Raw genomic sequence first — 15,589 nt, 5'->3', positions numbered from 1 at the left:
CTCATTAAAAGTGAATCACAGAGATTCTATACTGTTTTTCTTCCCTTCTACAGAATAAATATAACTGTCCATATATTGATGGATTTTTAAAATCTTTTTAGGACATTTCTTCTGCTGAGAGGTATTAATTATATTGATTAGCAAAATAATACAGCGCAGGGAATATATTGGAGGGAGAAACTCTCCCAATGTAAATTCATTTTACAGTTGGACTTTTCTTAATTTATCAGGGGAAAATAACCTACTCTCTTCCAAAAAAAACCCCAAAACCTTATTTCGTGGCTGAATGCTCTTATTGATACATTCCATGATTTATCTAACATGACCTTTCTGTAGATTAAGCCTGTTTCCATTTGAAAAATGCTTCTTTTCACGTCCACTTCGTGGAGAAAAGAAACACGCACGTGTGGTACTGTGCTATCTGATAATGGAATTACTAAGCCATTTGGCATGAGACAATTTTTCAGTACTGATCCCTCACTTCTCCTGTCTAAGTAGAAAAAGAGGCAATCATTTGTGTCCTGTTTTGGAAGACTGATTGTCAAGAAGTTTAGCCTTTGATCTAACTGAATTTATATTTTACATCTCAAGAGTTCAGTTAAACTATATACTAACTGATGTACTTCCTTCAAGGCTGTAGTACACTGTATTAAGATCAGCATCAGAAGCAGTTACGTTTGCCAGAGGTACGACAGTTGTGTTCACTTTTGTATCCTGAAAAGGGAAAATGTATCTTTAGAGGTTTATTTCATTGATCCACAGAAATACACATACACATGCACAATGTTATCTAAACACCCAGGAGCTCCAAATCCAAAAATGCCGCCCAGAAAAATAAAAAAGAGCAATGAATTCAGAACAAAATATCCAGGAAGTGGTCTGAGCAAAAGATTAGGTGGTAAAAAGCTATAAATCACATTTGCTGAGGCCATTGTAATATTTTGAACCATTGTTAAATGAATGATTATAACTTGAGGATTACATATTAAAGGGATGGAACCTGATATTTTACAGAGACAAAAATTTATCAGCAAAAGATATATATTTTACAAATAATAGCATACAATGTTGTGATGTTATTCTTTTGGAAATGCTGCTAAATAAAAGGAAGTAGGCATACTAAAATAAAGAGATGCATAAAATCCTTAGAAAGAATCACAGCTGCCTAGAAATTTGAATTGTGTTACAACTAATTAGATGGTGAAGATGTGGGATATAAATGTATATAGTGTCTTGAATGTTTTTTCCCCAAATTATTGCTCTAATTTGCTGTGATGCTGCAACACCTAGTAGCAATGCACATACGATAATCTTTCTTGGCAGAAAAAAAAGCTTTATACATTTGGTGACTGTAATTTTGTGAATGTAATTTTGCACCTTTCTTTACATTAGTAAAGATACATAGATACATGTATTTATTGCTTGTACAAAATTATTATTCTCTCAATGTCATTGGCTCATCGGAACTATAATTATGTCCTTATTACTACATCCTCAGGGGACATACGAATGCAATGGTTTACCTCAGGAACGTGAACGGTGATGTTAGTTTGCTTGAACACCGGTTCATTATCATTTTCATTTTGAATTGAAATTAAAACAATGATACTTTTTACCTAGGGGCAAATAAAGTAGAAGAAGGTTATCGGTCGATTTCAAGCTCAAAAACACTGAAAAGCAAGAGCAGACTGGTTAGCCTTTCCCCCTCCCCCCTTTGCTTCTTCAAAAGTTTGCCTCTGCCCCTGCTAAGGTCTTGACTGAATTCCTGCGTCCTTCTCTTTCACAGTCAGAAGAAACTCTCTTTTGGAATCTATTCCTTCTAAATTGGGTCAAAATTACTTTGGCCAGATGTGTCTCTGAAAAAGGTATTTTGTGACCCAAAAGAGGCACAGCGTCACATTCTAATATACATTTTTCATTCAAAAGCTTGAAAATGATGATTTCATCATCATATACTCTATTTCCCCCCCTTTTTTGCACTCTGAATTCTGATTTAACATCTATATTCACTTTTTTTTTTTGACAAAGACTCCAGCAGAGAGGTGTTAGGGAAAGGAACTCACAAAGGCAAACACCCATTATTTCTCCAAACTATCATTTATCTACACTTCTTGCATATTATGTTTCCTCACAATCCATCCCCCCCCTTTCTAAAAAAAAGGGGACTAAGAAACAAGCAATTCTATTAAAAAGGATTATGCTTTAGTGGTAGAAGAGATGCTTTATTTCACTGTCCATTTAGGGCTAAAAAAAAAACCTCTGCTTGAAACTCAGAAAACTTCTGTTACTCGATGGAATCAGGATTGATCCAAGTGAGTCCAACTCTTAGTCCATCTATATCAGCTCTGGCTCTTGAACCATTTCTAATTCTTCAGAAAACTGGAGGAGGATCTTTTCTTTGTGGGCAGCATTAATGTTGTACAAAATTCTACCATCCAATGCCAATAATACAAAGCATAGAAGAGAAAATAAATTTATAATAAACTTCTTGACACAGTAAGATATGTTTTGCTGTATATGTAACTCTTGATACAAAACCTTCTTCAATTTGTCTTTTGTATGTGCTAGACTTCAACTCCCACAATTCTCAGCCAGTATAACTGTTGGAAACTGTGAGTCATCCTGGCTGAGGGACTAGAGGAGATGAAGTCCAGCCTACCGGGAAGAAAGATGAAGAAGGTTGTTCTATCGATAGGACCACTATCAACCATGTAAAGACGTTTCCTCCAATATATTATATTTTGGCAGGACTAATAATACAAAGGGAAATTTGAAATATGACTCACTTGCAAATCTGCTTTCCAGCATATCAGTTCCAGCTGAAGTAACGTTATAGTCTGCATTAAAAATAAATATTTTAATTTAAAGCAACCCTTTGTAGCACAACTATTTTTTACACATATAATTCCTTGCAAATGCTGGTTTCCCTGGGCCTTGTGATAGAATCACTATTCTTTACATCTACACAGCCATTTCACCAGGGCTCAGAATAAATAAAAGCTGCATAGCCATAGTGAGAGAAAATGCTTGTTAATATCCAGCATCCTGGCACTCTAAAGAGCACCACATCTTGGTATTCCAAAAATCTATTGTCCCCTTGAAGTCAAATGGAGGTCCCTGAGAGCCAACATGCCATGCATTTTGTTCAGCATTGAATACCTTTCTGTCATCTGCTCACCCCCCCCCCCGAAACAGCTTTCAATGAGAAACTGCTGTCCTTGATCTTGGGAAAATATCTCCCGCCCTGTTTTGTAAAACATACATAAGATCCAGCAGTTTCAATCTCTCTCTCCCCTAGTTTTTGTGAAGATAAGTAAAAGCTATCTCCTAGGAGAAACTGGTTGTTTTTTCAGTGCAACAGAAGTGGAGAGGTTGCTTAACAATTGAACATGCATCTGGATATCTCAGGGAAGAGATGATCCATTCACAGGTGATCCTGAGTTGAGCATTTGAGATTAAAGCGATTAAAGGGTAAGAAGCCGATTTCTACTCTTCCATTCAAACTAGCAGCTTCACCAAGTATTATTTTTACAGGCATTTGTATATGTATTTGTGTTCATGATCTCTGTTACTCCTGTGTGATAGGCAATAAGGGAGAAGAACAATAATTCTCCATTCAAAGATCTGGATATAAGAGAGAGATATACACTACAGAACTTCTACTCTTAAATTGCTCTACCTTCAGCCATTTTTAAAGAATCAACAAACAGCAATCCTTCCATATTTAAAATTAGACTTTTAGCTGGTTAAAATATAAATCATTTTAGCTGAGGCTTTGAAAAACTATATTTTGCATCAATTGTTTTAACTGTAGTCTTACTGTAATGGAAAACAAGTGGATTTCCAATAGAGATATGGGAACTTAAACACATCTCTGACAGAGGAAATATGATGACTGCAGCAAAAAATGCTGTAAATAGATTAACTCTTCAGAACCTCTCTGGATAAGAAGAGGATGACAAAGAAAAAGGGGCAGGGACGTACTTCCATAGGCACAAAATCAGAGATGTATTAATGCAGACCTGAAAGGAAATTAGACATGCACACTACACAAAAATTCCGAAATGGACCTCCACAATGGAGGCAATGATCTATCCGAATATGCTAGGCATGGAGAAAATGTTTAGATATCAAGGTATCTTAGATGATAGTGGCAATCTTAAAACGAATGAGGCCTTGAAGGAGCAAGGGGTCTATATTGACTGGTGGCCCTATCTACAAATTAAATCACAATACAAAACGGATAAGGAGGAATGTGGTTTAGAAATGGGGATTAATGGATTTGACAAGATATGGATGGGAGTAGATAATAAATTACTAGCCAAACTATATTCTTATTTGCTTGAATATGATAGGGAAGGAGAAATAGTTAAAGATCAGATGATTGCCTGGGGGAAAAATATCGGATATAACATAAATTTAGACGATTGGGAAGCAATCTGGAATAGTAACCTCAAATTGACAAGAGCAGTAACATATAAGGAGAACCAATATAAAATGCTGTATAGGTGGCTCTTAGCGCCATCCAGGATAGCAAAAATATACCCGAACGCAAGCCCAAAGTGCTGGAAGTGTGGCCACTGTCAAGGTACCTTCTACCATATGTGGTGGACATGTCCTGAAGCGACAAAATTTTGGAGAACAATACAAAGATGGATTCAAGAAGTAATAGAGGAAAACATTAATTTGGCGCCAGAGACTTTTCTCCTGGGAGTACCAAAAAGGGTATATGGGAAGAAAAAGAAATATTTAATCACGCACATCATCACAGCCGCTAGATTAATATATGCAAAGCAATGGAAAGAGAAAGGACGCCCATCAGAAGAGCAGATAATCAGTAAAATATTAGAATGCGCAGAAATGTGCAGGCTAACACATGTGTTAAATGAGAACGAGAACTCGGAATTCTACACGGTATGGGAAATGTGGTATAGGTGGTTGGAAAATAAATGTAAATGTTAATTTGAACTAAGGGGGATAGTATCAAACCATTTATGTAATCTATGTATCTTAAGCAATAATCTACATCATAATTTACATAGTAATAACTTATAAGTAATTCATATCTTAATCTTAAAATATTTATGTAATCTATTAGATACTATTTATATAAGTATATAGCATGGTTGAACGTAGCCAAACCGAAAATATTGAATTGTACTATTATGTTATTCAATAAAAATCCAAAAGAAAAAAGAAAAAAAAGAAGAGGATGGGATATCACCCACATGTGCTCTGGAGAGTTGCTTCTTATGAGGATGCTGTGGGTCTGAGAACCAGATGAAGGGACCAGTTATGCTCTCAATCGCAGCAGAACCCTTCAAAGGACATTGAGTCCACTAACCTCACTTTCTAATCAAAAGTTTTTTATTCAATACTCTATTATAAATCTTTGGAACAACAGTTTTGAAAAGCTATCTGGAGAGTTTACTTTCCTTCTTTAATAAAAGAAAAATTAACTGTAAGTTTAAGAATTTAAAGATTTTTTTACAAATGTCAGTGTATTGCCACCAACAATCTGGGTCCTAATTTTACTGATCCTGGAAGGATGGAAGGCCGAGTCAATCTCAAACTGATCAGAATCAAACTCCTGGCTATGGACAGAGTTAGCTTTCAATACTGCATTCTAATCACTGCGTCACCACAGCTCATGCTCATAAATGCCTTCAATTTTTTTTTTATTAGTGTGGGTATTTACAAAATAACACAAGATCCTATAACATTAGAAATACTTGAAGAGATTTTGAAGAATGGGGCCAAACATTAGTATTTACAGAATCAGAATTGTCAGCAATGATGTCTGCTTCTATGGATATACTACTGTATGTCCAGAAGATATTAAATCTGATGCAGAAATACTAGAATTAGAAAATATTGGATAATAAAAAGGCATGGATTAGAGAAGGCAGGGCTTCATGGGAAAGATGGCAGATTGACTACAGCATTGCCAACAAGCTGAGCTGCCATCTGTGGATCAAAGAGTGACACAAGATTGCACAAACTGTTTCTTTATCTTTATCTTTATCTTTATCTTTTATTTGATTTCTATACCGCCCTACTCCCGAAGGACTCAGGGCGGTGCACAGCCAAACAATAAAACACATACATACAAAATTTAAAAGTAGAATAAAATCAAATTAAATAATTTTGGCCCTGACAAATTTAAAACCCCAAACTATTTAAAACCAATTTTAAAATTGAATATATAAAATACTAAAAGATATTTAAAAATTAAAAATCTTCTATAAAAGAGGGAGAAAATTAGGCCAGGCCCGCCTGGTGAAATAATAAGGTCTTTAAAGCGCGGCGGAAGGTGCGCAGATCCGGGATCCTCCGTATCTCTGGGGGGAGCTCGTTCCAGATAGTAGGTGCCCCCACAGAGAAGGCTCTCCCCCTGGGGGCCACCAGTCGGCATTGTTTGGCCGACGGCACCCAGAGGAGCCCCTCTCTATGGGAGCGTACCGGCCGGTGGGAGGCTATTGGTGGTAGTAGGCGGTCTCATCACCTTTCTCCTGATGAACGTTCCTTTTTCTCACAAGTGAATGCAAGACAGTGATCTCCTGTATGTGAAGGGGGGGGGGGATTGAGAGATGGGGGAATTTGCCATTTTGCTTCAGCTGCAAATGGAACCTTGCAAAGGACACTAAGTTGTGCTACAGTCATACAGTCATAAGTGGGAGGACATGAGTGATAGGAACGATGAGAAGATTAATAGTAGTGCAGAGTAACAAAGCTGGAAACATCAGGTGAGTGAATCTTCAATCCTCAATATAAGAATATAAAGATCTACTTTCAGAATAAATATTAACTTAAAACAGACAGCAAAATGTAAACAAAGTTTTGGCAACAGAAAGTTTTAAGGACTCAGAAAATGTTAAGAGTTTTGGACCTTAAATATTAAAATTTTGAAACTATATTAAAAAACTATGCTTGTGGAAAAGAAAAATTCTTTTTGAAATTGGAATTATAAAACAAGCAGTCTATAATGATGTTTTAGAGATATCTTTGAAGAATTGCGTAGAGTTTTGTGTCAAGAAATGACAATTAAGTTGTGTCTGCTAGAGAACAACTTGTTCCAAAATGAAGATGTTACCAAACGAGGTAGGCAGCAAAATTTATTTCAGGAAGATATGAACAAGACTTTAAATAAAAATGTGTTACCAGATACACTGGATGAGGTTCTGAAAATTAAGAAGGGAAAAAAATCCCCAAGAATAACGGGGATCATTTCCCTGTGGTGGATTTATAAGAGAGACTATTTAAAGCGCTAAAGAATTTTTTAAAATTTTGTTTACAGTAGGATATTAGCATCATTTCAGGACTTTTAAATGGGATTTTGTTATAGTTAAGAGGCAAGATATGGAATGATGAGTTTTATACATATTAATTAATGTTAAAAGCTCTGTTTGGACGTTTTCCTGATTACTGGATTGAAGAAAATGTTACTTATTTGATTTGCCTGTTGTTAAGAGATGGTTATTTATGCAATGAAGAGTTTATATTGGTTAGCTAAGGGGAGGTGAAGATAATACAGACTTATTTATGTAAGTCTGCCATGAAGAGAATAAACAGGAAGTCTTTTTCTTGTGGGGAGGAGGGAGGATAGATATTTTCTTTATATATTTCTTTTTTTTTGTATTTGTTTTTGTTCTCTTTTTTAGTCTATATTATCTTTTATAGCTTTATCCAACATGTTTAATAAAATAATTTGGAAAGAAGATAGGGAAGGCAGTTAAAGGGGAATTACAAATAATAAATGAAGAGAATAACTCTGATAAGGGACCTTTTACTGGATACACAAAATAAGTTTGTTAAAGTTTTGAAAATCCAGGTTGAAATACAAAAAAAGTGTGAATTACACATTGGAGAAGGCAATTAAAGTGGAATTACAAATGGCAAGCTAAGAGAATGACCCTGATAAGGATTTTTTTATTGGATAGTTAAAAAAGGCTGGTTAAAGCTTTGAAAATCAATGTGAAAATACAAATGATAAACCAAGACAATGATCTGTATAATTTTTTACAGGAGGTTTGCTAAAACTTTAAAGAAGGTTCTGTGATGGGAAAAAGAAAAATTGAAAAGAGGCCAAATCCTACAACAACATCTGAATTTATTAAAAATCAAGATGGACAGAAGTAAAAGAATATAAAGTTGAATGTTAAAATAAAACATGATTTATAAAACTCTGGTAGTCCTTTATAGACTTTTTGCTGACAGCAGGACTGAAAAGTTGATGATTTATGATTTTGCATATAGAAAGGATGGGTTATAGGAAGAAGAGATATTTGTTTGCAGTCTTATCGGGGGTTGGGTGAAGACTTATCAAATGTGTTTTTACTTGTTATGATGAAGATTGGAAGTCAATTTTTACATATTTCTTTTCTTTTCCTTTGCCTTACTTTTTTCTTTTTTTCTTTCTTTGTACTTTTTATTCTTTCTCCCTATTTCTTTTTTCTGAGTTTAATTTGAATTCCCTTTTCAACAGTAAATGAAATAAAAAAGAATGCATTCTAATGGTATCGCAGCGAGGAAAATATCTTAAGTTTCTCTATTTCTGTACTGGTCTTTACAGATTTATACTCTTTCATAGAAGAATGCAGTCCATCTAGCAATTACTCCAGGTTTCCGGGTCTCTGAATCTCTGTTCCTATTCTGTGCCTCTATTTGAAACCTTCAAGAGTGGAAAGCAGGGACTATTGATGAAAGGGAAAAATATTTCCATTTGGACCGCCCAGCACACTGGGGGCACTGCTCAGTACAAAAATAAGCAGGCTCGAGACTTACAATATCAAGGGTGGATAATGTTTAACTCTGAGAGAGGATAAAGAGCTTTCATGCCGCTTAGTTTCAAATTTTCATACAGTACACTTCTAGGGAAATTCAGTGGCCTTATATATACCTAAAAAGCACATGGGACACTCTTGGTATGCAAAGTCGTTTTCATTGGACTCAGACAGCAAAAAGAACGAGAGGTACTGAGCACCTTTGAGATCTTCCACTTGAAGAACAGGCAATCCTCGACTTATGGCCACCAGTGAGCCCAAAATTTCTGTTAGTAAGTGAGACAGTTGTTAAGTGAATTTGCCCCATTTTGCGACCTTTCTTCCTACAGCTGTTAAGTGAATCACTGCAGTTGTTAAATTAGTAACATGGTTGTTAAGGGATTCTGGCTTCCCCATTGTCTTTGTTTATCAGAAGGTCACAAAAGGGGATCACATGATCCCTGGACACTGCAACTGTCATAAATATGACTTAGTTGCCAAGCATCTAAATTTTGATCATGTGACCATAGGGATGCTGCAACAGTCATAAGGGTAAAAAATTGTCATAAGTCACTTTTTTTTTTACTGCCGTTGAAACTTCAAACTGTCACTAAATGAGTTGTTGTAAGTGGAGGATTACCCATATTGAATCCTTTCCACTGATAGATTGTGTTCATAGAGCATACTAAAACCATTAACTGAATTAATTCATCTTCTGAGCTCACAAAAAGTGATAGATGGGTTGGAGTCAAAAAGCTCAGCCAGAATTAACCTTAACCAAATTTAGCATGCTGTAAAAATGGAGCCTCTCTAGATTTTTAACCATCCTGGCTAAAGGTATTAGGTTATCCACATTGCCCCTGCTTTACAATATTGGAATCACCTCAGTTGGGAGGGATTTCCTTGCAGATAGTCATTGGAGTCATTTAGGAAGGCAGAGGCGTCCTCACATTATAGGCAGGTGAGGCTTGGTACTGCCATATGCCTTCCAGAAGAGCTAAATTCTTCCTTGGGCCTCTCCACTTTCTTTAAACTTGGTAGATTGTACACCTGTACAGCAGTGGTGGGTTGCCCCCGGTTCACAACGGTTCTATAGAACCGGTAGTAAAGCTGGTGGGAGGCTCCGCCCACCAATCCCAACGTCATCAAAACGCTTCTGCGCATGTGTAGAAGAGTGCGCTAGAGAAACAAGCACACAAGCACGGCCCCGCTGCGAACTGGTAGTAAAGGTAAGTAGGAACCCCCCCCCTACTGTACAGAGAGGAGGAAACACTGGGAGTTTTCAACTAACTTTACCAAGATGCATTGACACTTATCTACAATCTTTGGGCTAGAAAAAATAACTTTGGGACAACAGATAAGCACAAAGCATGTGCTATACTGTACTTACTAATACCTACGTATTAATTACGTCTTACTATTGAAGAGTTTTACTGTGTGTCCCTTGTGTCAATTCACTTGCATTTTACACAGTCTTTATACATATACACCCCAATACCATCATGGGATTGACTGACCAACCAATCATAGATCAACCTTTCCCAAGCTTGCATTCAGTGGTGGGATTCAAAGTTTTTTACTACTGGTTCTGTGGGCTTGGCTTGGTGGGCATAGCAGGGGAAGGATACTATAAAATCTTCATTCCCACCCCACTCCAGGGGAAAGACACTGTAAAATCTCCATTTCCTTCCGGTCAACTGGGACTCGGGAGGCAGAGAATAGATGGGGCCAGCCACAGGTGGTATTTACTGGTTCTCCGAACTACTCAAAATTTCCACTACCGGTTCTCCAGAACTGGTCAGAACCTGCTGAATACCACCTCTGCTTGCATTCCCTATAAAAGTTGGACCACAGTTCCCAAAAGGGGATTAAAGATCCAGTGCATCTGGGGAGGGCTAGGTTGGAAAGGCTTCCCTGACATCCATTTCCTGCTGGATTTAAGGCATTCAGCCCCCCCAATTCTATTACCTCATAATCCACAGACTTTTTCAGGATGAGTTGTGAGTCCTTTATTTCAAACCATTCAGAGGGAGAAGTTGCTTCTGTAGAAGGTTTAATTGTGACTATAATGCCAGGATCAGCATGAATGTTAGTCACCACCAACCCTGGATTATTATTCTCCATTATGTCCACAAAAGTGTTGTCTGCCGAACATACTGATAAAACAGAAGAAAATAGATTATATAGGCAGAAGCATTAATTTATATAAACAGAGTCATAAGAATTCACACTTTGAATGTAGCTTCTATTTTATTAGGGCTATTAGATGAAGATGGCAGCAAAAATAATGTTATATCTAGTGGATTTTAGAGCCTTGCTCTGGAAGCCCTAATTTTATTCCATTCCAATATATATCATTTGAGATGAGTTTATGCCAAATCTCACTGCAATGGGAAAGTTGGTAAATACTTGTCTAATAATCATTTTATCCAACATGATATCCAAGTACATGCATGTCAAAGCCTATGTAGTGTCAGAGGACAATTAGCTTGTCAACTTCCTTCTGAAATCATCTACTAGCTTGCAACGTAGACAATCTAAATCTAAGGAAATAAGCAGTATGGACATCCTTTCATCTTTTTCATGTAATTATTTTAAATTAATTGTTTATATAACTCATTAAGTAAACATGAAACATAGTCACCTTTGAAATTGAGGTGTTGTTTTAAAATGTTTGTCTAGACTCTTGAAAACTTTTATTAAAGTTTAAACTATTAATCTAACCAGTTAACATGTCTGGTAAAATATTTACAATATTAGAAATTATATATATATATAATATATATACTTATACACACATATATACACACACATATATCTCCCTTGACAAAGCACTGTCTTTATGCTATTTTTCAAGACAGTAAACTCTTATGAACATGATCAGCATTTCTTTTAAATAAATCCAGATGTGTGCACGTGTGAATATGTTTGTGCTTGTTATATATCACATTCAGATTTGTACATTAAGAGTCTCAATTATTTTATGTGTGTGCTGGAATAACTTAACGTAAGCAATTCCCAATCACCACATTTAAACATCTGATCCTATAGAGAAAGTTTTGCCCATCCCTAGCAACTTACTTGCATTCTGGGTCTCAACCTGTGTTACTGATAGCAAGAGGAAGAGCACACAAGAACAAAACGGCCTGAGAAAAGCCATCAAGCAGACAAGAGACAAATCCAAGAATTACGGGAAAACAGTCCATCCAGTTTTCTTCATGTGTTGTCGCGATGCATCTTCCTTTCACTGTTCAAGGAGGAAATAATGTTGCAAATTACTGTGAACTGACACAGTAGTTTAACCTTTGCATCCCAGTTTATTGATTCACTTATTTATGACTTATTTACTGCTATCATTTGCTGAAAGCATTTGTCAGTTTGATTTGCCTTGCAGGGCGGATTATTGCTGCCATCACTGGCCATCTGCTTAGTGGGCAGTTCTTCCAAGTTCAATGATTACACAATCACAATCAGAATTGTGCAGAATAGAGCTGGAAGGGACCTTGGAGGTCTTCTAGTCTAACCCACTGCTCAAGCAGGAGACCCTATACAATTTGAGGCAGGTAGCTGTCCAGTCTCTTCTTAAAAACCTCCAGGGATGAAGCACCTACAACTTCTGAAGGCAAGCTGTTCCACTGGTTAATTGTCCTCACTGTTAGGAAGTCTCTCCTTAATTCCAGGTTGCTTCTCTCCTTGATTGGTTTCCATCCATAGTTTCTTGTCTTGCCTTCTGGTGCTTTGGAAAATAAGTTGAACCCCTCTTCTTTGTGACAGGCTCTCAAATACTGGAACACTGCTATCATGTCACCCCACTCCTTATTTTCTCTAGACTGGTCATTTCTGCAACCATTCTTCATATGTTTTTGTCTCTGGGCTCTTAATCATGTTAGTTGCTCTTCTTTGCACTTTTTCCCAAGTCTCAATCCTGAACTTAAAAATTTAGGGTTTCTGCCTTCAGCCTCTTCTGCATACTGGGGCTAACAGATCTGGACTGGGGCTGGGGCTAACTGGGACTAACAGATCTGGACTGCAAGCATCCTGCCAATACAAGATGGCAGCCAAAATACAGACATCTTAACTCTTTGCTGGCCTCTTGCAATTGCATGGATGTTTGCAACCATAAGCAAAAGGAAGAGAGGAAGGTTATACTCAAAGTCAGTCCAGGAACTTATGAAGTAATAGCAAAGGTTGACTTTAGTCTTAGCATGTGCAGAATACTTTAGCCTAGAACTACTAGTTCTGAGCTACACAAATCTATACAACCAGTAGATGGGCAGCAAAGTGATACAATAAACACTCTTTGTTACCATATCATGTGACTGTCTTGAATTTTGCAGCCTAGACTTGATAGCTCAATTTAAAAATAAGAAAGTGTAACTATCTCTGGAAGATATGATCTCAAAAAACACTACTGTTTTTCTGTCTTATCTAAAAATTCTGCTATTGAATTCAAAAAGGCACCTCACTAAGTAACAGCTAGTTGAAGCAATGAGGCCTTTGGGATGGCATGACCATATCCCTTTGTGGTTTGAGTTACTGCAGATAGAGAAATTGGGGTAGTTGTCATACACGGTATATGCACATTTGATTTCAGGAGAGCCAATGTCAAGAAATTTCGAGAAGTAGTGTGAGATCTCATGGACCGAAATTCTCAGGTCAAAGAAAGCCAAGAGAGTTGAAAACTTCTCAAAAATAAGATACTGGCAATACTACATCCCCAACACTATCATATACCATTCCAGTGAGAGAAAAAATGGAAACTACTATGGATTCATAGGGAGTACTTGACCAAACTAAGAGTTAAAGGGAACATATTTATAGAACATAGAAGAAATATAGAGTGTAAAAATAATCTTAAGTGTCTAAGACTTTTAAGATACGGAGCTAATCATTGCATCCTGCTTAGTCCAACATGATAAGGGAGATGTCTTTATGACTTGTTTCTGGCTTCCTTCTGTTTGCCAGCCTGCTGTAGAAGTCTTTAGTCCTATCACACTGTTAAAATGTTTCCTTCTTCTTCTGATATACGGTAGATGTAGAACATGTCTGCTCATTTCAACTAAGAAACCAGCTATCTTGTTTATGCAGCTTGTTTTTGTTTTGTTTTCTTTTGCCATGGTAATATTGCTCTCCTGGAAGAGCAGTTTCCTGAAGGAGTCTTCCAGAAAACCAATATACCTATTAAAACTTCCACCTCCCACCAGTGGTCAAATTCAAATAATTTAACAACCGGTTCTCTGCCCTAATGATCGGCTGGCTGGGCATGGCCATGGTGGGCGTGGCCAGGGGGTGTGACAGGCAGCACTCACCTCCTGCACCTGCCTGGGAGCAAAAATGGACCGTGGGGGGGACACGCCACCCCCCTGTGCCCCGTTTTGGGCCTAGGAGACCTCCCAGAAGCCTCCTGGGAGCGAAAACGGGCCATGTGGGAGGTGCCGCACCCCCTGTGCCCAATTTTGGGCCTAGGAGGCCTCCCTGAACTTACCTGGGAGCCAAAATGGGGCAAGTGGGGACTCCTGGAAGGGGAGGGGCAGGGAGGGGAGGGGTCAGACAGCAATTTAACAAATGGTTCACCAGAACCGGCTGATTCCCATCACTGCCTCCCACCAAAAAAAAAAAAAAAAAAATCACCCACAAAATCTTCAGAATTAGAAGTCGGATAAAAAGGAATGTGCATAATGAACAACAAGCAAGTTTGCTTCCATGATCATTTTCATGCATCTCCAACATATCACCAGTCAGTTGGAAAGAGTTGTTTTTTCTTTGATATGGGTATAGAATCCTCCTGTTTCTTCTGATACAGATTTATCAACCTCTTTTTCTTTGATCCGACTAATCCTATGAAAAAAGTAAAAGCCTTAGGTGCTGCCATATAGAAGTAATTTCAATTCATGCAGCCCAGTTCATATATGTATTTACAGGGAAGTAAAGGAAGGATTTACAGGGAAGTAAATACTGAATTGCAGTCTAAAATGTCATTGGGGGGGGGGAGGAGGAGATTTAATTCCAGACCACAGAAAACAGCTCAGTACAGCATATTCTTCTGAAGTGTTAATGTTCAGTAAATGGAGGGGGAAAGACCACTCTTCTTAGAAGGAAGACAGGGAAGAGATTGGTGGCATTACTAGCAAAAGAAGCTAGGCTACAGCTGCGTTTTCCACTGTGATGCCCGTCCTACATGGTAGGATCAAAGAAAGAAGAATCACACAGACTTCAGTAAGGAGGTTTAATGCAAGAATTAGGAGTGAGGGACAGAATCTCAGAAAAACTTTTATTAGTGAATTCATTTAGGCAAAAACTCTTTGAATGTTTGGAAGTTCTTCCTGAATTTTTTTGCCTCCCAGGCTGAGCTGCTATTTATGAGATAAGCTACTAAAGGCCTCTTTTCCCAGCTGTTGGTTGTTGATATCTAATGCCTTTCTTAGGCTCTTCACAATCTCTCACACCTACCTGGTGAGGAAAAAGTTCTGCAACTCCCACCCCCCTTCCCATTTTCCTCATACTGTGTTGTGGCCCCTACACAGCCTGTGCGGTTGGTGGCTGATTTGGACAGCAAGGAGGCTGCAGCATTCAAGTTGGACAATGAGGCTGGAGAAGATGTGGTGCCAGAGGCTGGGATTCAGCCAGGGCCTTCAGAACCTTCAGAAGCTCCCTTAAGTGAAGAGACCGAAAAGGAGGAGCCTCTTCTAGATGCACGAGCGTGCAGAGCTGCCAAAAGGCAGGAGTGGTTCCTCAGGAGGAGGTGTCCTCGAGAGTAAGGCTTGGGGCTAATTGGCCACTCTCTTAGCCTATTTAAGGAGGAATGCCGACTGAAGCAATTTGCAGGG

General features: G+C 37.9%; 1 protein-coding gene across 2 annotated transcripts in view; it reads right to left on the bottom strand.

Moving 5' to 3' along the window:
- CDHR5 (cadherin related family member 5) overlaps positions 1–11,951 on the bottom strand; it is a 30,043-nt gene extending 18,092 nt beyond the window's left edge. For both annotated transcript variants that reach the window (XM_034418610.3, XM_034418611.3), the window contains exons 1-5: positions 11,844–11,951; positions 10,731–10,918; positions 2,787–2,837; positions 1,524–1,616; positions 616–714 (exon numbers count right to left, since the gene is read on the bottom strand). In XM_034418610.3, the coding sequence (XP_034274501.2) occupies positions 616–714; positions 1,524–1,616; positions 2,787–2,837; positions 10,731–10,918; positions 11,844–11,922 (510 nt within the window). In that variant the 5' untranslated portion in view covers positions 11,923–11,951. The remainder of the gene's footprint in view (positions 1–615; positions 715–1,523; positions 1,617–2,786; positions 2,838–10,730; positions 10,919–11,843) is intronic.
- Positions 11,952–15,589: the final 3,638 nt, after the last annotated feature.

This window comes from Pantherophis guttatus, chromosome 1 (genome assembly GCF_059756535.1).
Source record: "Pantherophis guttatus breed Tessera chromosome 1, ASM5975653v1, whole genome shotgun sequence".
NCBI lineage: Eukaryota > Metazoa > Chordata > Lepidosauria > Squamata > Colubridae > Pantherophis > Pantherophis guttatus.
Note: the sequence above shows the minus strand (reverse complement) of the source record. Positions and strands in the feature narration are given on the sequence as shown.